The sequence below is a fragment of the Hyperolius riggenbachi genome, chromosome 11 (assembly GCF_040937935.1).
Source record: "Hyperolius riggenbachi isolate aHypRig1 chromosome 11, aHypRig1.pri, whole genome shotgun sequence".
Classification (NCBI taxonomy): domain Eukaryota; kingdom Metazoa; phylum Chordata; class Amphibia; order Anura; family Hyperoliidae; genus Hyperolius; species Hyperolius riggenbachi.
In genome coordinates, this window is record NC_090656.1 from 119,089,694 (window position 1) to 119,113,158 (window position 23,465).

At 45.2% G+C, this 23,465-nt stretch overlaps 1 protein-coding gene across 1 annotated transcript in view; it reads right to left on the minus strand.

Annotated features, from left to right (window-relative positions):
- Window positions 1-23,465, minus strand: part of LOC137537714 (intestinal mucin-like protein) — a 293,053-nt gene that overhangs the window by 140,744 nt on the left and 128,844 nt on the right. The window contains exon 4 of the mRNA XM_068259655.1: window positions 11,729-11,832. Coding sequence (XP_068115756.1) covers window positions 11,729-11,735 — 7 coding nt within the window. The 5' untranslated portion in view covers window positions 11,736-11,832. The remainder of the gene's footprint in view (window positions 1-11,728; window positions 11,833-23,465) is intronic.

The window sequence follows — 23,465 nt, forward strand, 5'->3', positions numbered from 1 at the left end:
GGTCCCTGTCACTCACTACCTAACTTGGGGGGGCTACCATATTAAGGGGGCATTCTGCCTATTTATGTGAAATGCTGTCTATTTATGTGCCTCATGACTGCTGAATGTGTCTTGTTGGGAGCCTTATGATTTGTTGGGGGCCTCATGATTGCTGAATTTGTCTTGTTGGGGGCCTCATGATTTGTTGGGGGCCTCATGATTGCTGAATTTGTCTTGTTGGGGGCCTCATGATTGCTGAATTTGTCTTGTTGGGGGCCTCATGATTTGTTGGAGGCCTCATGATTGCTGAATTTGTCTTGTTGGGGGCCTCCTGATTTGTTGGGGGCCTCATGATTGCTGAATATGTCTTGTTGGGGGTCACATGATTGCTAACTGCGAGACTATGGGAAAAGCTGAATCCTTATCATATGAGACAATAGCATTAAACCTACTTTTTTAGCGTTTTAAAACAGAAAATAAAACTGGGAGGTTCTAAAAAATTGAATACATTTTTCAGGAGTAGGATGGATGAAATTGTTTATCTTCACAGTTTATTTTCAACTTGGATTTTCCATAATGTTCATGTATGAGTTAAAACGTTTGTACAGTATTTAGTTTAAATTGCTGTTGCCACTTTGCGATAGATACCGGTAAGTGACTTTAGGTTGCAGTTTGGGCACTCGGCCTCCAAAAGGTTCGCCACCACTGTCCTAATCTGATGTCCCACCATTGCTAGGTTCATGTAAATTTGTCTCCACCCGTTACCACACCTATATTCTGGTCCATGGCCCACCCATTTTTTGGTGCGGCGCGATAAGCACGCCACACAACGTGATCGTCATATTTTTGGCACGCTAGCTGCAGTGTGCTGAATTCTGCTGCCTACAGTATGTACAGTATACGCTGTTCTCTAGTGCTTGCACTGTGTGCTGATTTACCTCCAGTGTGTACAGTGTAAGGTGTTACTCTGTGCCTTTATTGATTGTAAACCAGCTGTATTGTATGCTGATCCCTGCTACTTTCAGTATGTACAGTATTAGCTGTAAAGCCTGGTACACACATACAATTTTGATTAGCCAATTTTAGCTCTGTTCATAAAATTCATTGTCTGTTGGCCCACTTACTGCACGGGGGTGGGAAATTGGGGGTCAGTGATTGACCAATCAAAATTGTATGTGCGTATACATCTTTGATCTATGCCTATACTGATTGTAAATGATCGAAATAAAGGACAGGGGGCTCCGTCCAATATTTCGATGGGCAGGCCCGTTATCCGTAGCTTACACCGCTGCTAAGTTCATGTACATTTGGCCCCACCCATGGCCACGCCCACTCACCGCATGGCCACGCCCATTTTTTGCCGTACCTCCCCTCCTGGTGCCCACAGGTGCCACTGATCTCCAGGGACCCTAGAAACGCCCCTGCTCCTGGTTCTGTTTGTGGATTGCGTTCATCTCTGCGAAGAGATAACGAATCCTTTTGAATCCTGTTCTGTTACCGTTTGTGGATTGCGTTCATCTCTGCGAGGAGATAACGAATCCTTCTGAATCCTGTCCTGTTACCGTTTGTGGATTGCGTTCATCTCTGCGAAGAGATAACGAATCCTTCTGAATCCTGTTCTGTTACTGTTTGTGGATTGCGTTCATCTCTGCGAAGAGATAACGAATCCTTCTGAATCCTGTTCTGTTACCGTTTGTGGATTGCGTTCATCTCTGCGAAGAGATAGCAAATCCTTCTGAGTCCTGTTCCCTGTATTACTCCAGTCCTAGTCAGCGTTCCTGCTTATGTCATATATCGGTTCATTGCCGATATATACATATGTTAGTCAGACGTTACAAATAGTTTCATTGATAGCTGTAATTGTAATACGCTAGGAAAACATACTTATTGTATATTTGTCTGTGTTACGTTCATCTATCTTGATCCTGCTATTTCCTGACTATCCTGTCCTGTCTTTGTGAGGCACGCCATCGCTGCAATCGCATTGGCTGCCTCATTCCAGTCTGTCTTGTTTTGGACGCTTGCTGTCGCTAAGTAGCCGCTAGCTAGCAAGCGTTCATTCTGTCTACCTGTCCTGATCTCCTCAGTTCTGGTTTATGCGCTCAGCGCTACTTTGCGCTGAGACGTTATAACGAAAGCATTGTTTGTGGCTGTCAGATCTGCACCGGCTCTGTGCGCCACAATCTCCTATTGGAGTCAGTCCTCCCCTCCACTATACTAGGGATAGCCTGTTTCCTTGTGCTGGTGTGTGTACCTCCTCCACGCCAGCTCATGCGTTGCATGCTGACTGTGGAGAATACACCACCAAGCCTTACAATGAGAGACCGAATAGAGGATACTTTGTCAGCAAAGTAGAAAGCAAATTTCTCACATAGCTCCTTTGAGGGAGTTATAGTAGGTTTTAGACAGGATGGGTTACATAGTCTATCAACTGTGCAAAATAGTTGGGCTGGCCTGTTGGCGGCCTTTGCGATCTCCTGTGATAGGTAGGAGGATTTTTTCTTGGTGATCGCATTTTGGTAGCTTTCCAGGTGAGAGACAAGGGTGTGTTTATCTTTTGAATTCTGAGATTTTCGCCACTTCCTTTCTAGTCTGCGCACTTCTTTCTATAGGTCCTTTAGTGAGCTCAAACCACCGTGCATGGTGAAGTGGTGTAGACCGTTTAATGCGAACTGGAGCAAGGGCGTCATAGGCAGATGACACTGCATGGTTGTACATCAGGACCATGGAGTCTGGGTCTGCGCAATGATTGGTTAATGCGTCGAAGTTGAGGGTATTCTGAATGTGCTCGGGTGAGACATCTTTCAGAGAATGGTATTTTATGAGTTCTTTCCCTCTGTGTTTTATCGCTGGTGCTGTCAGAGAGAAGTGGATGGTGTGGTGGTCTGACCATACCACTGGGTTTATATTCATGTGTGATATTAAGAGTCCGGAATGAAATATAAGATCCAGGGTGTGCCCTTTCTTGTGGGTGGGGAGGTTGACAGCCTGAGAGAAACCCAGTTCACTCATTATGAGAAGTAGTTCACTTCCTAGGCGGGAGTTGTGATCATCCACCCATGCATTAAAATCTCCCAGGATGATCCATCTAGGGTGTTCCACTGTTAGGCAGGATAAGAGTTCAGATATTTCCTTAAGAAAGGCTGTACCATTTTTTGGGGGGCGGTATATGAGCAATATGTTGATGTTTACTTCTGCTGACAGTTGGGCTGCAAGACATTCAAAGGTTTCAGTGGGGCCTATGGGCAGGGGCCTTATGTTCAAAGAGGATCTGAAACATATGGCAACCCCCCCACCCTTGCGGACTTGTCTCTCACAGTGCAAAACTGAATAATTGGTTGGCACGGTTGCTTCAAGAGTTGGGCCTGCATGTTTCCCAAGCTAGGTCTCTGTCAAAAAGGTCAAATCAGAGAGCTCTATTAGGTCATGTATAGTTGCAGTCTTATTATTTATCGATCTGGCATTGCAGAGTGTGGCTGTGATTGAGCTTTCCTGGGGACAACTATGTTTTTTAAGCTGCATCTACACGCGTAGATGCGGCTCCAATCCGGCGACTTGATTAGCCGCTGGATCACCTCTTCCGCGTCCCCGCGCGTGCCCACCGCGACCCCGTTCGCCGCGGGTGCGCCGGATTCGATTCCCCGCTCGTCCCCGCCGGCGCGGCTCATCTTCCGCTCGATTCCCTGCCATTGTCCCCTCACGGGGAGCGAGCAGGGAATCGGCGGTGCGGAGATCCGTCCTGTCGGATCTTATCAATCGAGCCGCATCTACGCGTGTTGATAAGGAACATCGGAGCCGCATCTACGCGTGTAGATGCGACTTTAGACTTGGATCCACTACCTCTCCTCCCCCTTCTGCTTTTCCTGAGTATCCAAAAGGATTTTAAGAGGAGAGCTAGTGAGGTGTTAATTTGTAATTGTTTCTTGGGAGGGCAGACAGAGAGAAGATCCTTTGATGAGTATTTGTATGTTGACATTAGAGACAATAGACTTGTTTAGATAGCTTTTACTTCTGGAGTCCTGCTGAGATCAAAGCTGAGTCCTGCTGAGACCTACACAGAGTTGGATCATAGATTTATTTTAAGTAAAGTTCCTTGTTTTAGAGTTAGATGATAAATGATAACATAAATGTGGAAAATAGTCACTTGGTGCATATGCCTTGGATAATGGATAAAGGATTACTCACAGGGGGGAATGAGGGCAATGACAGGCAATCAAGTCTTCAGAGAGGTTGAAGGTCTTGTTTCAGGTCAGCTGTTAGAAGGCTTGGTGTGTTCAGCAGTGGTAAGCTTCATGGAGGATTTCAATCCAGTTTAAATCTATGCCATCCAAAGTAATCCGATTGTTCTGGTTGGTTGTAGTTGTAGCCTTAGTCATGGTGGGTGGAATTCCTCTGTATTTTGGGTCCAGTTTCAGCACAAATAGGTTTAAAGGTGTAGAAATCTGAGACAAGGTCTGGAGCAGCTTAAGAGAGCTGCAGCCCGGCTGGGCGTCTCAGTAAAGGCCAGTGTTATATATAATATATAATATAACGCTGAGTGCGGTCACACAGGTGCACTGAACAGGTATGCAGTGACTGGTATGAATACAATGTGCAGCTGTCACAAACACACAGGTACCGTGAACAGGTGCAGCGACTGTCTGTTATATAACACTGCGTGCGCTCACGTAGGTAGGTAGGTGCACTGAACAGGTAGGTATGCAGTGATTGGTATTACAAATGTGCAGCTGTCACACACACAGTAACCGTGAACAGGTGCAGCAACTGACTGGTATATAACACTGCGTGTGCTCACGTAGGTAGGTAGCTGCACTAAACAGGTAGGTATGAAGTGATTGGTATTACAAATGTGCAGCTGTCATACACACAGGTACCGTGAACAGGTGCAGCGACTGACTGGTATATAATATAACACTGCGTGCGCTCACGTAGGTAGGTGCACTACTGAACAGGTATGCAGGGATTGGTATTACAAATGTGCAGCTGTCACACACACAGGTACCGTGAACAGGTGCAATGACTAACTGGTATATAACACTGCATGCGCTCATGTAGGTAGGTGCACTACTGAACAGGTATGCAGGGATTGGTACTACAAATATGCAGCTGTCACACACACACAAGTACCATGAACAGGTGCAGCGAGTGACTGGTATATAATATAACACTGCTTGTGGTCATGTAGGTAGGTGCACTACTGAACAGGTATGCAGGGATTGGTATTACAAAAGTGCAGCTGTCACACACACACAGGTAGTCACTGAATTTCTTGGGCCTGGCAGTGGCAAAGTAGGAATTACCAAGGGGCCTAGGGCCAGCAGCTGCGACTGACTGACAGGGCTGTATATGCAACACAAGTGTCTGTGACACACACACACACACAGACACACAGACACACACACACACACACACACACGCACGCACGCACGCACGCACGCACGCACACACACACACACACACACACACACACAGATCACAAGAACAACATTAGCTCTCAAAAGAGCTGTTGAGGAATGCTTTTTAGCAATAAGTATCAGCAAGGAGCAAGCTAACAAGCCTAACACAAGAGCCTAACTAAGCTTTCCCTATGTCAGCAGGTTCTCTCCCTTCTCTAATTACTGCAGCCACACGAGTGAGTGAAAAGGCTGACACTGCCTGCCTTTTATAAGGATGGGGGGTTCCAGGAGGGAGTGTAGCCTGGTTGGCTCTCCTGTGTCTGCTGACTGTGATGTAGAGGGTCAAAGTTGACACTAATGATGTAGCATAGGGGCGGGTCGAACTCGCATATAGTTTGTGGTTTAACCACCGAATAAGTCTGCAAGTGAACGGTTCGGGCCATCTCTACTCCCCATGCCTCTCAGTGAATACCTTGGGGTATATTCTTTCCAAAATGGGGTAATTTGGGGGGTATTTATACTATCCTGGCATTCTAGCACCTCAAGAAACATGGCAGGTGCTCAGAAAAGTCAGAGCTGCTTCAAACTGCGTAAATTCACTTTTTTGGACCATAGTTTGTAAGCGCTATAACTTTTACCCAAACCAATATAAAAATACACTTATTGGATTTTTGGACAAAACTTATATAGAAATTTTACTTTATTTGAAAAATGTTACCACAGAAAGGTAAAAATATCTTTTTTTTTTTTTTTTTTTTTTTTTTTACAAAATTCCTGTCTTTTTTGATAAATATAAATAAAAAGTAAAAATTGCAGCAGCAATCAAATCCCACCAAAAGAAAGCTATATTAGTGCCAAGAAAAGGAGGTAACATTTGTTTGGATGGTAAGTTGTATTACTGAGCAATAAACCATTAAGAGACTCTGAAGTCTCATAAAATTCATGGTTTTATTTTAAAAATCACAAACATCGATGCCCTACCTAAAACGCCGCATCTCTGCGGCTGAACTCTAACTAAATCCCCCAAACTCCCCCTGCAAAATTCACGACTTTCTTGGTCATGGATTTTGCTGCCCCGGGAGGCGGAGCTTTCAGCTTTCAGCTCCACCTCTCTCCCGCCCCTCTCAGTGAAAGAAGACTGAGAGGGGTGGGCGGAGCCGGCGATCCGTGCTGGTAGAGACAGAGCTGCAGCCGAAAGCTCTGCCTCTCATGGAAGAGCTCCCCGCAGTGTGCCCCGGAAAGTTTGGGGGGATATAGTTAGTATTCAGGGATGCAGCGTTTTAGGTAGGGCAATGATGTTAAAGTGATTTTTAATATAAAACCGTGAATTTTATGAGACTTCAGAGTCTCTTTAAAGCTGTGCTGTGCAGTGCTAAAATGTAAAAAATGGCCTGGTCACTAGGGGGGTTTAAGCCCGCAGTCCTTAAGTGGTTAAAGGGTACCTGTTTCTTTGTTACTTTAAAAAAAAGTTAGATACATAACCACATAAAGGGAAGCCTAGATGGTCAAAAGGCTTCCCGATCCATCTTGAAGCACACTGCTACTGTACAGGCTCCCTCCAAACATATCTGACAAGAGCTTGTTTGATATAGTCCCATGGTGCACTCTTTTCCGTGTACAAGCCTTACCACAAACTAGAAAAGGGTTCCAGCCAGTGGCAGTAGGATTGAGAAGGACACATGAAGTCTCTAAACCATCCAGAGGCTTCCCCCTATGTGATAAAATGTGTAACTTTTTGTTTAAAACTACAGGTTGGCTTTGATAACTACTTGATAACTACCAGTGCAGGTAGTTATCAAGTAGTTATCAAAGTTAATGAAAAAATGTAACCAAGAATTGAACTTCATCCCAATCTGTAGCTGATAGAAATCTTTACCTTTTCTCAAACGGATCATCAGGGGGCTCTGTATGGCTGATATTGTGCTGAAACCCCTCCCACAGTGTGATGTCAGCACCAGGGAGCTGACATCACACTGTAGGAGCCTTGTTGCATTGTGGGAAATAACAGCTCTTTCCAACTGCCAAAAATGAATCATCTCTTTCCTTCTTGTAAATCAGAGAGAGGAAAGATTTTACAATGGGCAAAATAAATGGGATACAGATGAGGACATCAAACTTGGAGAAGGACTTAGGAGTACTAATCGACAACAAATTAAATAATTGTATTCATTGCCAAGCCGCCACAGCTAAAGCAAATAAAATGTTAGGATGCATTAAAAGGGATATAAAAACTCGGGATGCTAGCATAATATAGCCCATTTGAATCTCTAGTAAGGCCACATCTGGAATACGGAATCCAGTTCTGGACACCACATTACAGAAAAAAATATTGGAGTGATGGAAGGTCTCACTTACCAGGAAAGGTTAGATAAACTGGGCTTATTTAGTCTGTAGAAAAGACGCCTTAGAGGAGATCTAATTAAAATGTATACATACACCAGAGGGCAATATAAAAGCTTGGCGAATGAGCTTTTTGTCCCTAGGCTTTTACAAAGGACTGGGGACATGATCTGCGCATGGAGGAAAAATGTTTTAGCCATTTAGAAAAGGATTCTTTACAGTAAGAGTGATTAAAATGTGGAATGTATTGCCACAGGAAGTAGTTATGGCAAATTCTATATCTGCGTTTAAGGGGGGATTAGATGCTTTCTTTGCGTTGAAAGACATCCATGGCTATAATTACTTCTTAATTCCTGGTGGTGTTTATTATCCAGGGATTTTATTAGTGTTTTTAATGGGGTTTGCTTTTACTTTGTGCTGGTCCATGTTTTTTTGGTACAATTTGTCAATAAAGTCAGTATCTATTTAGCTCTGAGCTCCCTTAGCTTGTTTGGTCTATATGTATATTCACTTAAATGGAACCTGAGACGAGAACATAGGGCCCTGCCAGACACACTCCTCCATCACGCTCCCATCCTTTTGGAGTGTTCTGCACCTGCGAAGCATTACTGTGCAAGCACAGAACACTCCCCGGAGTGTTACAGGGGAGCGCACCTGGCCCGGGCCGCTCATGCGCGATAAGGTGCAACTTGGCCAGGCTTTCAGGCAGTATTGCGGGTGACCAGGGGCGGATTTCTGGGAAGGCCACAGAGGCCATGGCCTAGGGCGATAAAATAAGATAAGATCAGAAGGGCGGCATGACTTGGAGAGAGAAGAGGTTATATGTCAAAGTAAATCATCTCTTCTGGTCCCACAGCGCAGCCAGCCAGCGCCCTGCTCTGCACTTATAGCTAAATTCCAGAGTTCCACAATCCCTGCTTCTCTCTCACACACTTCTTGATGTGTTATAGCAATCAGGATCAATCATAACTGCCACCTGATGATCCATTCCTGGTGATGGACATACAAGTGGATGTGAGAAATAAAAGGGATTTACATTACAAAGCAGATAGAACTAAGTTCCGCTGAGTTTTAATGCAGGAATTCACAAACATCACTGAGGTCTGCTAGTTTCTTCACTTTCTCTTTTACAGCTGTGCCACTGACCCCAGAAGTAGTTAAATACACTCTTATCTAACCCTAATTTATGATGGTTTCGCTTTTGTTTTTTTCTTCCTAGCCAGCAGTGGTCTCAGTTAACTCTTTCCCGACTCATTTTCTGTCCTTCAGCTCCTACCATCCATGAGAACTGGAGGGATACAAATGCTGTTTGCTTTCCTTTCATTGCTACACTGTCACTGTCACCTGAGATGTTACTACCTCTATGCTAGTGTGTATGGTTTTGCATCCTTCTGCTTTCCTGTAGCAGTAGAGCATTGTACCATCTTAGCCATCAGCGAAAGCAGAAAGTTTTGAATCAGGATGATACCATTTATTGGCTTAGAAAAAGAGTAATCTTTCTGCTAATAAGCCTTCTTCAGACTTTGTTCCCGTATACTGTCAATATGTTAGAGCACACCACCATATGTACATTCAGCATTCAAAAGAGATACATACATTTTTTAGCAAATATAAATAAATGTCATTCAGATGCTTTAAAGTGGAGCTGAACTCACAGAAGGAAAACAGAGAAATGTACCATGTATGTATTTAGAGAGCCTGTCTAATTCCCCCTCATCTGTGTCTAATCACAAGTTGTAATTTGATCTCTACACTGTGTCACCTTACTTCCTCAACATCTAAACTCATTTGAAAGCACAGAATGTTAACAATATGTCTGCTTCCATGAAAGCAGGAAGTAGACACACTGCAGATTTATTGCAGGATTTATATCAGCTGTAACAAAGAAATGTTTTTCTTTAAAGGACATGCTGCATATCTTTTAGAGCAGAGAGGAAGTTTTGAGTTCAGGTCCACTATAATTACAACAGAACATCCAAAGTGGGTCCTGACAGGATGTTTGCTACGTACCTGTTCTCTGTTTTGGATGGACGTCTCTCCATTGCACTGCCCTGCCGCTTGTTTGTTGCTCCGACTGCAGCCAATCGCACAGAGGATAAAGAAGCAGCGCATGCTCTGGCCACTCGCGCTCCCTGTAATTTCTCGCTCCTGCCCAGATGTGCACAGCAACTGAGGCTGGTACAGTGTTATGCATTGTTGACAAGTACCCATCATACATCAGTGTCATTTCTCAACTATGCATGCCCAGAACACTATCAGCTGCTGTGCACATTTGGGCAGGAGCGCAAATTACAGGAATTATTTGTTGAATGGGGGGCAGAGCAGCACAACTGAAATGAGCCCAATCAAACCAGTGATCGCTGGTCAGAGTATTGGACAGAATGTTTTTGGTGGTGGTGGGGGGGGGGGGGGCTTGGTGACAGCAGGCCTAGGGCACTGGAAAGTACAAATCCGGCCCTGCGGGTGACAGGAGCCACCCGCCCGGTGAGATGGCTGGGGATGAGCATTCTCAAGGGGGCTTAAGGAAGCCCCAGGTACGTATGGTACCTGAGATGCTTCTCATCTCAGGTACACTTTAAGGTAAGACGGGCATGATCTTTTGGGGTTGATAGCCCGTATGCTTTTGGTTTGTCAAATGTAATCTATTATCTTCAGTCTGAACAGCAATACATCCAGCACAGCTAGTTCCCATTATTCTGTGCTAATTCAAAGCAGATGATGCAGATAATACACAGCAACTTAAACATCAAACTGTCTGTAATGCTGGAAATACACGGTTAGATTGTAAGCCATTTAGATGGCTCGATAGATCATTCTGACATGTCCGATCTCCCGCCCGATCGTCTCCACGCTCGATTTTGCATGGTGAACAATGGGAAAAGATAAGAAAAACGAATGGAAGATATAAGACAATCGGGCGCAAAATCGAGCGGGGAATCGATCGGGCAGGATAATCGAGCCTCAAAAATGTACTGTGTATTCCCAGCATAAGCCAGAATTATTATTTCAGACAATGGAATCCATTGTTTGCAATAGTGCCAGTACAAGAGACAAATGCATAAAATAAACATCAGACTTCCACAGACATCTATAGGCATTTCTGTGTTTCTGCATCCATATGTCACAGACATCTAAAGACATTTTAGTACAAAATTACTTCCGCCTGCTGTGGACGTCTATAGGTGTTTTTGTTTCCTCAATACCTTTGCCATGGACATCTAAAGGCATTTAGTACAAAGTTTGGCTCAGTGCCAACTTTCTACTTGACTTATGCAAATATTTTTAAGGTGATGCAGAATTATGCAAATACACATCTATGCAGCTTGAAAATGGACCAATCTAATGCTTTCACTGCAAGAGTTGATTAGACAATTATTATCATAATAATAAGCATAATATTGTATCATGATAATTAGCAGTGTTCTCCCCAGGGGCATTTTGGCGGGCTGCCCGGCTGTTTTGATACCCCACCGGCGCCAAGTATTTACTCTCTTTGAGCGACGATCCTTCAGAAAATGGCGGCCGCGCAGCCTCGAGCTGGGGACACTTTTAAAGCCGAAGTTTCCTCACAGTGGAGTAAGCCCCTCTCCCAGTCTTTAGCTGCCTTATTGTGTGTATTGGAAATGCTGCCTTATTATGTGTTTTTTGGGGGAAAACATAGTGTTTAATTTTTAAAACCTTTATGGACAATTTGCCTAACTGTGTTTTGGGGAAAAAAGGGCCCTTTTGAGTTACATTGTTACAATACAGTTGGCTACCCCAATGTCATGGCCACACCCATTTTCCAGCACATGTCATGGCCACGCCCATTTTATGCCACCCGGCTACTTTTTCATGCCACCCAGCTGGAAAAAAAATCTGGGGAGAACACTAAATTACATTTATTTGCATCTCAGTGACAATCCCTACTGACCAATGTGGATGTGTTCATGTTTGTACATTTAATAAAACACAATTCAAACTGGTCGCTTTTTTGAAAATTAGCCGACAGTCAAAGGGTTGAAAGTACTCACTGCACATCGGGACACATAGTGTGCTAGTTGCATTCTCAAGGACAGATCCATCAGGACAAACACAAATCTCTCCCACGAGTGAAGTTGTTGAATTACTGAGGTGTCTAGAAAAGAACACACAGCAAACCATTTAATTGTAACATTCTAATTGGCACTGCCAAACATAACGCAATAAATAGAACCTGCATTCATTTTTCGCTGTTGCTAATTTCTTTAATTATATCTAAGGCCGGGAACCCACTCAGGCCTAGTGCACACCGGAGCGTTTCCGCTGCTGTTTGCGATGTGCTTGCGGGTGTGGATCCGCTAGGGTAATGTATTTCAATGGGCTGGTGCACACCAGAGCGGGAGGCGTTTTGCAGAAACGCATACTCCCGGGCTGTTGCAGATTTTGGATTGCGGATGCGTTTCTGCCTCAATGTTAAGTATAGGAAAACCGCAAACCGCTCTGAAAAACGGCACTTCAGAGCGGTTTGCCAGGCGTTTTTTGTTACAGTAGCTGTTCAGTAACAGCTTTACTGTAACAATACATGAAATCTACTATACCAAAACCGCTACACAAAACCGCAAAACGCTAGCTGAAATGCTACAGAAAAATAAGAAAAAGCTTTTCAAAATCTGCTAGCATTTTGCGGATCTGCTAGCGGTTTTTGGTGTGCACCGGCCCTAAGAGCGCTTTTCTGAGCGCTTTGTGATGTGAAAAGCTTTTGCTAATGTAATGCTATGGGTGTGATCCCACTTGAGCGATGTGATTTTATAAAAATTCCGCATAGCATTGCATTAGCAAGAGCTCTTTCAAATCAATAGCGCTTAGAAAAGGCTTCTAGTTGGTTAGAGCCCTAACTCTCGTCCCACTGGACTTCAAGCTTCATTAAAGTGTTATGAAACTCAGCATTTTCTCTTTGTTAAAATATTATTTACAGCATAAAATATACTCCCACAAAAAAAAAATTGTAGCAGAACAGCATTCAAACAGTTAAACACAGCACTTTGTTTTTCAGTGGAAAGCTTCTTAAAGGTAGTCGGAAAGGAAAATAAGTCTGAAAAACAGATACTCACCTAAGGAGAGTGAAGGTTCTGGGTCCTATAAGCCTTCCTGTTCTCCTCCCGGTGTCCGCATTCCACTGCAGGCTCCCCCATCAGCAGTCTACAATGGTTCGGTCGTAGACTGCTCTATTCCGGGTTGGACTGGCTTCGGCAGTCTTCTGAAGCACTTGGGCATGCGAAGATGGGCTGCTCCGCGTGTGCAGTACAGAGCCGCCCAGTTTCTGGAGCCCAAGTACTTCTTAAGACTGCCGCAATGGAGATTCAAATGGAGGAGCATGCGGGGGAATGAGGACACCATAAGGAGAACAGGAAGGCTCTATAGGACCCAAAGGCCTTGTCTGTCCTTAGGTGAGTATCTGTTCTTTATTTTTATTTACACTTCAGACTTGCTTTAAGCTTCTGGCTCCATCCGCAGAGGTGATAAAATTATATTTTGTTTACATTCCTCTGCTACAATTAGTATACAGGCAGCAGTATCCTGAAGCTGAACTGCACTGAGCTGAGAAGCAGAGAGAGCTGAGAAATGATCACTAGATAGATTGAATATATAAATACGGCAGCTATGAATAAAATGCAATGGCAGCTTTCAGAGCAGATAAACTGTACTTTGAGAACTTGTAATTTGTAAACAGGCAATAGTACTGTGCACAAAAGCAAATATGGTAACTGAATGTGTAATACAAAGTATGAAAACAAACTCAGCTAAAGCTGAAGGCAAATACTCCATTCTCCACCTCCTTGACCTTTCAGCAGCTTTTGACACAGTGGACCATCCCCTACTCCTCCAGTCCCTCCAGTCTGTGGGCATTTATGACCTCGCCCTGGCCTGTCTCTCATCCTACCTCTCCAATCGCACCTTCACAACCTCCTTCAATGAGTCCTCATCTACCCCCAATCACCTCTCGGTAGGAGTCCCCCAAGGCTCGGTCCTTGGCCCCCTACTGTTCTCTCTATCTATACACATCCTCCATTGGCAAGGTTATCTCCTCCATGGGTTTTAATTATCATCTGTACGCAGATGACACCCAGATCTACCTCCACACCCTGACCTATCCACCACTACAAGGTCTTCACCTGCCCATCAGCGATCTCCTCCTCGATGTCCACTAGGTTCCTGAAACTAAGCCTGGACAAAACGGAATTTATGATCTTTCCACCCCAGCCATCCCTGACCCTCCCAGATGTGAATGTCACTGTTAATCACACTACCATTCACCCTACATCTCAAGCCTGCTGTCTGGGTGTCACCCTAGACTCCGCACTCTCCTCCACCCCCCACCAGGGTTGCTCTCCGGGTCCCCCGAATGCAAATTTTACCCGGAAATTTCGAGTGCTTTTTTAGGTTTGCCGAAGTCGAACACGAATGTAAAAAATCATGCCGAATCCGAATTCTAAGTTTCCCGAATGTGCGCACTCGAATTCGGCCGGAAGACGCGGTGGGTTCGGCTTCAGGATTTGGGGATGACGTCATTGGGCCAATCAGAAGTCCTCCAGCCGAGGACCTGGCAACCCGAGCAACCAATCAGAGGAGTAGAGCCTGGCCCTCCCCTCCTCTATATAAGGCGGCGGCCATGTTGTGGAGCTACGTACTTGTGTGACTGTACTGGTACTGAGAGTATCTCCAGTGCTGTGCTGCGTCTGAGCAAGTGCATCCTCATTGCTAAACCTAGCGTTTTGCTTCTTAAACACCTCCTAAACACATTGATTGTTGTCTTATATAGTTAGATAGTAATTTGATTGTTTGTAGTCAGCTAGTGTATAGTGCATACTGTGCTAGGCTAGTGTTAGTCTGTGTGCAGGCTTGGCCTGCTAGCCTAGGGCAGCCTTAGCCTACTACTAGCTGAGGTAGGTTAGGGATTCTAGTTAGTTGTGTACTAGTACTAGTTTAGCTAATTATTTAGTACTGCTGTAGTCTGTTAGTTTATTAGCTTCAGTACTGTGTTAGTTACTGACTGTGACTGTGTACAGGCCAGCAAACATCTGTTGTGATCTGTGACAGTCATCAGCCCGACCCTATTGATTGATTGCGTCTGACCGTGTGTGACCGACTTTAATTGTCACCAATTGTCTGCGCCGCACAACTTAGTTATTTGTAGTACGCTAGGGATTTATTAGTTACCTGCGTTCTACTAGTACCCGTTCAGTTACTTTTTTCCACTGTTGGTGTGTGATTTTATTAGCTTCTGTACTGTATAATAAATAATATTTAGTTACTTCACAGGCCAGCATCCGTTGTAAGTGACCTTTGACTGTCACCTGCCTGACCCTATTGATTGATTGATTGCGTGTGACCATGTGTGACCGACTTTAATTGTCACCAACTGTCTGCGCCACACAACTTAGTTGTAGTACGCTAGGGATTTATTAGTTACCTGCGTACTACTACTACTACTACTACTACTACTACTACTACTACTACTACTACTACTACTACTACTACTACTACTACTACTACTACTACTACAACTACTACTACTACCCTTTCAGTTAATTTTTTTCCACTGTTAGTGTGATTGTATTAGTTTCTGTACTGTGTAATAAATAATAGTTAGTTACATCACAGTCCAGCATCCGTTGTGAGTGACCTGTGACTGTCATCTGCCCGACCCTATTGATTGCGTCTGACCGTGTGTGTCCGACTTTAATTGTCACTGTCCATCACACGAGTTAGTTAGTACTGTGGTAGACTACACTACTGCTGTTAGTAGTAGTACTACTACTATTTAACACTACTATTTAAATAAAAATAAAAAAAAAACGTTCATTTTTTTGTTGTCACTCAACACCAGTCAGTCACAACCACCAAGTCACCACCAACAAAGACTTTATTAAAGTTTACACCCTTTTCAGCCCTCTTCTACATTTTTTTTTTTTGTACCGTATTTGTATATTGCACAATGACTGGCAGATGTAGAGGACGAGGCACCACCAGGAGAAGCAGCACCATTGCAGGAGCCACTGCAGCAGCAGCAGAAGGTCTGGGACTAATCCGCCGCCAGCCACTGACCGCAGAGTTGTGGAGGAGGGAGCAAAGGTGCAACAGCAGCGCGTTGCACCCATCTTTGAGACAGGTCATCGCCCCCGGCCCATTCTGGAGTCAGGCGCAGGCTGTGGTGGAAATGATGGCGGAGCAGGAAGCCACCATTTCCAGCCAGGCCTCCAGCACCCGCGAGACCAGTGCCACCACCACCAACACTCCGGTCCAGAGCATACCTCCACCACCGCTTGAGGCCATGGTCATGGTGACCCCATCGACCAGCCTGCCCTCACTGAGCTTGCTCTTATCCACAGACACAGACACTGTGAGCATGTACGGGGATGTTTTTGAGCAGTTTGATGTGGACATGATGACGGGGCCATGCAAGGAGGAGGAGGAGTTAGAGGTGCAGCAGTTTGTTGTTGGCGCTAGAGATGTAGCGAATGGTTCGCCAGCGAACGGTTCCAGGCGAACTTTGGGGGTTCACGTTCGCCTGCACCAGGCGAACTTTTGCGGAAGTTCGATTCGCCCCATAATGCACTATGAGGGTCAACTTTGACCCTCTGCATCACAGTCAGCAGGCACATTGTAGCCATTCAGGCTACACTAAGGCTGGAGCCCCCCCCCCCCCCCACCCCCTTATATAATGCAGGTTTGCCGGCCATTACACCCACTCGTGTGCCTGCTAGAGACAGACTAGGGAAAGCTGCTGCAGACTTGTTCTCCTAGGGAAAGATTAGTTAGGCTCTTGGCTTGCTCCTGGATGATTGTTATTGCTAAAATAGCACCCCTCAGCTCTCTTTTGGGAGATAATGTTTTCCTGATGTGTTTTTTTTTTTTTTTGTGTGTGTTGCTCACTGACACTGACATTATACAGCCCTATCTGTTGCAGCTGGACCTTGGTAATTGTTATTACTGAGCCAGCCAGGCCCTGCCTAACGTTCTATACTGGGACACCTACCTATGCCTACCTAACTACTGGGGCACCTACTTACCTATACGGGGACACCTACCTACCTACCTATACTAGGGGACCTACCTATGCCTACCTCCGTATACTGGGACTCCTACCTATGCCTAGCTAACTACTGGGACACCTACCTATGCCTACCTACCTATACTGGGTCTCCTACCTATGCCTAGCTAACTACTGAGGCACCTACCTATGCCTACCTACCTATACTGGGACTCCTACCTATGCCTTCCTACCTATAATGGGTCTCCTACCTATGCCTAGCTAACTACTGAGGCACCTACCTATGCCTACCTACCTATACTGGGACTCCTACCTATGCCTAGCTAACTACTGAGGCACCTACCTATGCCTACCTACCTATACTGGGACTCCTACCTATGCCTACCTACCTATACTGGGTCTCCTACCTATGCCTAGCTAACTACGGAGGCACCTACCTATGCCTACCTACCTATACTGGGACTCCTACCTATGCCTACCTACCTATACTGGGACTCCTACCTATGCCTTCCTACATACAAGAAGATAATAAGGTCGTTGCTTCATTGTGGACAGACCAAATTCGATCAGCTGGACAGTCACTGTTGTTCTATCATTGAGCTACCACAGCCCGGCGACCATATGGGCTGGAAAACTGCCACGGCCTGCACTCTGGCCATGGTGCGCGCCAGTCCAGCACGGCCGTCACTACGCAAACAGCTGTTTGCGGTGTGTTACACAATGAGTTTGGTGTGTCAGTGTGAAGCAGAACTCTAATTACACTCCCTGATTGATGTATACACATGCAAGATGTTTGAAAGCACTTTAGGCCTGCAATTTAGCATTCAATGTGATTTCTGCCCTTAAAATGCTGCTTTGCGTCAAATCCAGATTTTTCCCCGGGGCTTTTGGTGTCTATCCCACTCATCCATGCCCCCTACAGGTGTTAGACCCCTTGAAACATGTTTTCCATCACTTTTTTTTGGCCAGCATAATTTTTTCTATTTTTCAAAGTTCGCCTCCCCATTGAAGTCTATTGCGGTTCGCGAACTTTTACGCGAACCAAACCTTCCGCGGAAGTTCGCGAACCGAAAATTGGAGGTTCGCGACATCTCTAGTTGGCGCTGAGGAGGAGGGGCATGATGCAGGGGATGTTGGGGTAGAGGAATTGGTTGAGGCGGGCTCACAGGAGATGTTTGGGGATGATGATGATGAGGCGCTGGATCCTTTCTATGTGCCACCAGTACCACCAGCACAGTTGGTTGAAAGCAGCTCGTCATCGGAGGAGGAGGCGTCTCTGGTGAAGAGTCACGAAGAGGCGTGGCAGCAGCAAGGCAGCCAGCACAGGGCGTGGAAGGCTGGAGCCACAGCCTGCTGCTTCAGCCGCTACCACCACCCGCAGCAAACCTCCAACCAAACCAAAAAAGGCACAATCCTCCAAGGCCACCAAAAAAGCCCAGCCTTCAAGCTCAAAGAGCAGGTTGAAGTCCCCAGTGTGGCGCCGCGGTACTTCACCAAGTGCCCAGTGGACGCGACCCGTGCAATTTGCAACAGTTGCGGTGTCAGTCTCAGCAGAGGTCGCGATCTGCTCAAGTTGAGTACCTCGTGCCTGCAGACCCACTTAGAGAGAAGACATTTGGATGAGTTTACAACTCAAGTATCAGAAGCTGACGGAGAGTGGCGCAGGCAGTGGTCAAACCCAGACAGCCACTGCACAGATTCCAGCAGCAGTATCCGACCCTTCTGCCCATCCAGCAGCAGCAGGAGCAACAAGAACTCACTGTTCCCCCCCCCCCCCCCCCCGGGCAGCCAGTCCTCAGTGGCCTCATCAGCTCCCTCCACAGTGGCCTCCTCATCCTCCCATGCAGGCAAACGTCGCCAGACCCTGTTCAGCGAGTCATTCCCCGGTGTGACCAAGGTGCTGCCTCCCACCCACAGGCGCATCCGGGTGCTGAATGGGTTGCTTGCCCGGGCCATGTGCTCCCAGCTCCTGCCATATTCCTTTGTGCAGGAGGGGAGTGACATGAGAGCGCTGCTGCAGGTTGGGATCCCAGAGTGGCAAGTCCCCAGCCGCCACTACTTCTCCCACAGGGCGATCCCAGCACTGCACCACTTTGCCATGGCGAACGTGGGCCGCACGTTTGATCACAACGTGAGTGCGCGGATCCAGATCACCATGGATTCATGGAGCAGCCATTTTGGGACAGACCCCTATCTGTCCTTTACAGCCCACTGGGTCAGCCTGGTGGGAAGCCCAAGTGAGGAAGCAGCAGGTCCACCCTCGGGCGCAGCAGCGGCACCAGTCGCCCACTTTGTGGTGCCACCGCGCGGGGTCAGGGGAGAAGCAGCAGCTCCCGCCGCCAAGCGATCCCATCTGAACAGCAGCGTGAAGGCCCGCCACTGCCAAGCGCTGCTGGAGATGAAAAGCCTGGGCAAAAACTGCTTGACGGCAGCCAACATGCTCCTGAGCCAACGTGCTCAGGGAGCAGTAGAAGACGTGGCTGACCCCTAGAGGCCTCACTGTCGGATTGGTGGTGTCCGACAATGCCGCCAACCTGCTGGCTGCCATCAGCAGGGGATACTTGGTCCATGTCCCTTGCTTGGCCCACGTCCTGAACCTGGTGGTGCAAAAGTTCATGCGCACCTACCAGGGGATGGAGGAAGCGGCGTGGAAAATTGTGCGCACTTTCCGCCGCTCATCTGCTGCCGCAGCAAAACTGGCAGGCATCCAGCAGCTCGAGGGCCTGCCATGACACCGCCTCGTCATAGATGTGCCAACTCGCTGGAACTCCACCCTGGCGATGTTGGAGCAGCTGGTTGAGCTGAGGAGGGCTGTCAACCGGTATATCGTGGATGGCACTCTCGCCGGCACCACCAAACTCCAGCTCCTCACCAATGCACAGTGGGGGCAGATGCAGCAGGTCTGCTTGGTGTTGGCTCCCTTCCTGCAGGGAACCAACCTGGTGAGCCCGGAACAGGCATCTCTCTGCCAGTGGGTGCCCTTTGTTTGTCTGTTGGACAGGGCACTTGTCGATTTGGTGGGTTTGGGAGAGGAGGCCCTGAAGCAGCTGGAACAGCAGCCTCCTGTGCAGTCCACTGCAGGTATTTGAGTCCCTGGAGGAGGAGGAGTTGGAGGTGCTGAACGTTGCTGCTAGGGGGGGGGGGACATCGGACAGCAGCAGCAGTGGTGCGAGGGTGGAGAGAGGAGGAAGAGGCTCAGGGGCCAGAGGAGGAGGACGCTGACCCTGATGTCTCTGTTGGACGGTCCACCCTGTTCCCCATGGCAGCGCACATGCTGCGCTGCCTGCGCACAGACCCCATGGTCAATCGGATGCAAGTGAGGGAGGACGCCTGCATCAGCATGATCCTGGACCCACGGAGTACTGGGTGGAGCGCTTGCACATCTGGAGGGAGCTGGCGCAGTACGCACTGGAAGTATTGTCTTGCACCCCTTCCAGCGTGCTGTCTGAGAGGTGCTTCAGTGCGGCCGGTGGTGTGGTCACCAAGAAGCGCTCTCGTCTGTCCCCAGAGGGCATGGACAGACTGACATTTTTGAAGATTAACTAGACCTGGATTGAAGGCACGTTCCTGGCACCTGTTGTTGGCAAGAGGAGGACATGAGGTGCCTGGGAATTACAATACATTGCCTGCTGCCATAAATCACTCCTGCTGCTGCTGCTGCTGCTGCTGTTGTATTTATTTATTTATGAATTTATGAATTTATTTATGTATTTATTGTATTTATAAAGCACCAACATATTATGCCGTGCTGATTTTCATCCTTCTGCTGTCTGTGGTCCCAACGCCAGGGTCCACAACACAATACATTGCCTGCTGCCATACATGACTCCTCCTCCTCCTCCTGCTGTATTTATTTATTTATACATTTATTTATGTATTTATTGTATTTATAAAGCACCAGCATATTACGACGTGCTGATTTTTATCCTCCTGCTGTCTGTGTTCCCACCGCCAGGGTCCACACAATACATTGCCTGCTGCCACTCGTCATTCCTCCTCCTGCTGCTGTATTTATTTATTTATTTATTTATGAATTTATTTATGTATTTGTTGTATTTATAAAGCACCAACATATTATGACGCGCTGATTTTCATCCTTCTGCTGTCTGTGTTCCCACCGCCAGGGTCCACACAATACATTGCCTGCTGCCACTCGTCATTCCTCCTCCTGCTGCTGTATTTATTTATGAATTTATTTATGTATTTGTTGTATTTATAAAGCGCCAACATATTACGACGCGCTGATTTTCCTCCTCCTGCTGTCTGTGGTCCCACCGCCAGGGTACACACAATACATTGCCTGCTGCCACAAGTCACTCTTCCTCCTGCTGCTGCTGTATTTAGTATAAATGGGGAAGTATTTTGTATTAATGGTTGAGTATTTTGTATAAATGGGGGAGTATTTAGTATAAATGGGGAGTATTAAACATAACTGGGGGAGTATTTAGTATAAATGGGGGAGTATTTAGTATAAATGGGGAGTATTTAGTATAAATGGGGGAGTATTTAGTATAAATGGGGGAGTATTTAGTATAAATGGGGGAGTATTAAGTAAAAATGGGGGAGTATTTAGTATTAATTGGGGAGTATTTAGTATAAATGGGGGAGTATTAAGTATAAATGGGGGAGTATTTAGTATTAATGTGGGGGTATTTAGTATAAATGGGGGAGTATTTAGTATAAATGGGGGAGTATTAAGTATAAATGGGGGAGAATTTAGTATAAATGGGGGAGTATTTAGTATTAATTGGGGAGTATTTAGTATAAATGGGGGAGTATTAAGTATTAATTGGGGAGTATTTAGTATAAATGGGGGAGTATTAAGTATAAATGGGGGAGTATTAAGTATAAATGGGGGAGAATTTAGTATAAATGGGGGAGTATTTAGTATTAATTGGGGAGTATTTAGTATAAATGGGGGAGTATTAAGTATTAATTGGGGAGTATTTAGTATAAATGGGGGAGTATTTAGTATAAATGGGGGAGTATTAAGTATAAATGGGGGAGTATTAAGTATAAATGGGGGAGAATTTAGTATAAATGGGGGAGTATTTAGTATTAATTGGGGAGTATTTAGTATAAATAGGGGAGTATTAAGTATTAATTGGGGAGTATTTAGTATAAATGGGGGAGTATTAAGTATAAATGGGGGAGTATTTAGTATAAATGGGGGAGTATTTAGTATAAATGGAAGAGTATTAAGTATAAATGGGGGAGTATTAAGTATAAATGGGGGAGAAATTAGCATAAATGGGGGAGTATTTAGTATTAATTGGGGAGTATTTAGTATAAATGGGGGAGTATTAAGTATTAATGGGGGAGTATTTAGTATTAATTGGGGAGTATTTAGTATAAATGGGGGGGTATTAAGTATTAATTGGGGAGTATTTAGTATAAATGGGGGAGTATTAAGTATAAATGGGGGAGTATTTAGTATAAATGGGGGAGTATTTAGTATAAATGGAAGAGTATTAAGTATAAATGGGGGAATATTTAGTATTAATTAGGGAGTATTTAGTATAAATGGGGGAGTATTTAGTATAAATGGGGGAGTATTAAGTATAAATGGGGGAGTATTAAGTATAAATGGGTGAGTATTTAGTATTAATTGGGGCATATTTAGTATAAATGGGGGAGTATTTAGTATAAATGGGGAGTATTAAGTATAAATGGGGGAGTATTTAGTATTAATTGGGGAGTATTTAGTATAAATGGGGGAGTATTTAGTATAAATGGGGGAGTATTTAGTATAAATGGGGGTGTATTAAGTATAAATGGGGACATATTTAGTATAAATGGGGGTGTATTAAGTATAAATGGGGGAATATTTAGTATAAATGGGGGAGTATTAAGTATAAATGGGGGAGTATTTAGTATAAATGGGGGAGTATTTAGTATAAATGGGGGAGTATTTAGTATAAATGGGGGAGTATTTAGTATAAATGGGGGAGTATTTAGTATAAATGGGGGTGTATTAAGTATAAATGGGGGAATATTTAGTATAAATGGGGGAGTATTTAGTATAAATGGGGGAGTATTTAGTATAAATGGGGGAGTATTAAGTATAAATCGGGGGAGTATTTAGTATTAATTGGGGAGTATTTAGTATAAATGGGGGAGTATTAAGTATAAATGGGGGAGTATTAAGTATAAATGGGGGAGAATTTAGTATAAATGGGGGAGTATTTAGTATAAATGGGGAGTATTAAGTATAAATGGGTGAGTATTTAGTATTAATTGGGGCGTATTTAGTATAAATGGGGGAGTATTTAGTATAAATGGGGAGTATTAAGTATAAATGGGGGAGTATGTAGTATTAATTGGGGAGTATTTAGTATAAATGGGGGAGTATTTAGTATAAATGGGGGTGTATTAAGTATAAATGGGGAAATATTTAGTATAAATGGGGGTGTATTAAGTATAAATGGGGGAATATTTTGTATAAATGGGGGAGTATTAAGTATAAATGGGGGAGTATTAAGTATACATGGTGGAGTATTTAGTATAAATGGGGGAGTATTAAGTATAAATGGGGGAGTATTTAGTATAAATGGGGAGTATTAAGTATACATGGGGCAGTATTTTGTATTAATTGGGGAGTATTTAGTATAAATGGGGGAGTATTTACTCCCCATTTATACTTAATACTCCCCCATGTATACTTAATACTCCCCATATATATACTAAATACGCCCCCATTTATACTAAATACTCCCCCATTTATGCGTAACACTCCC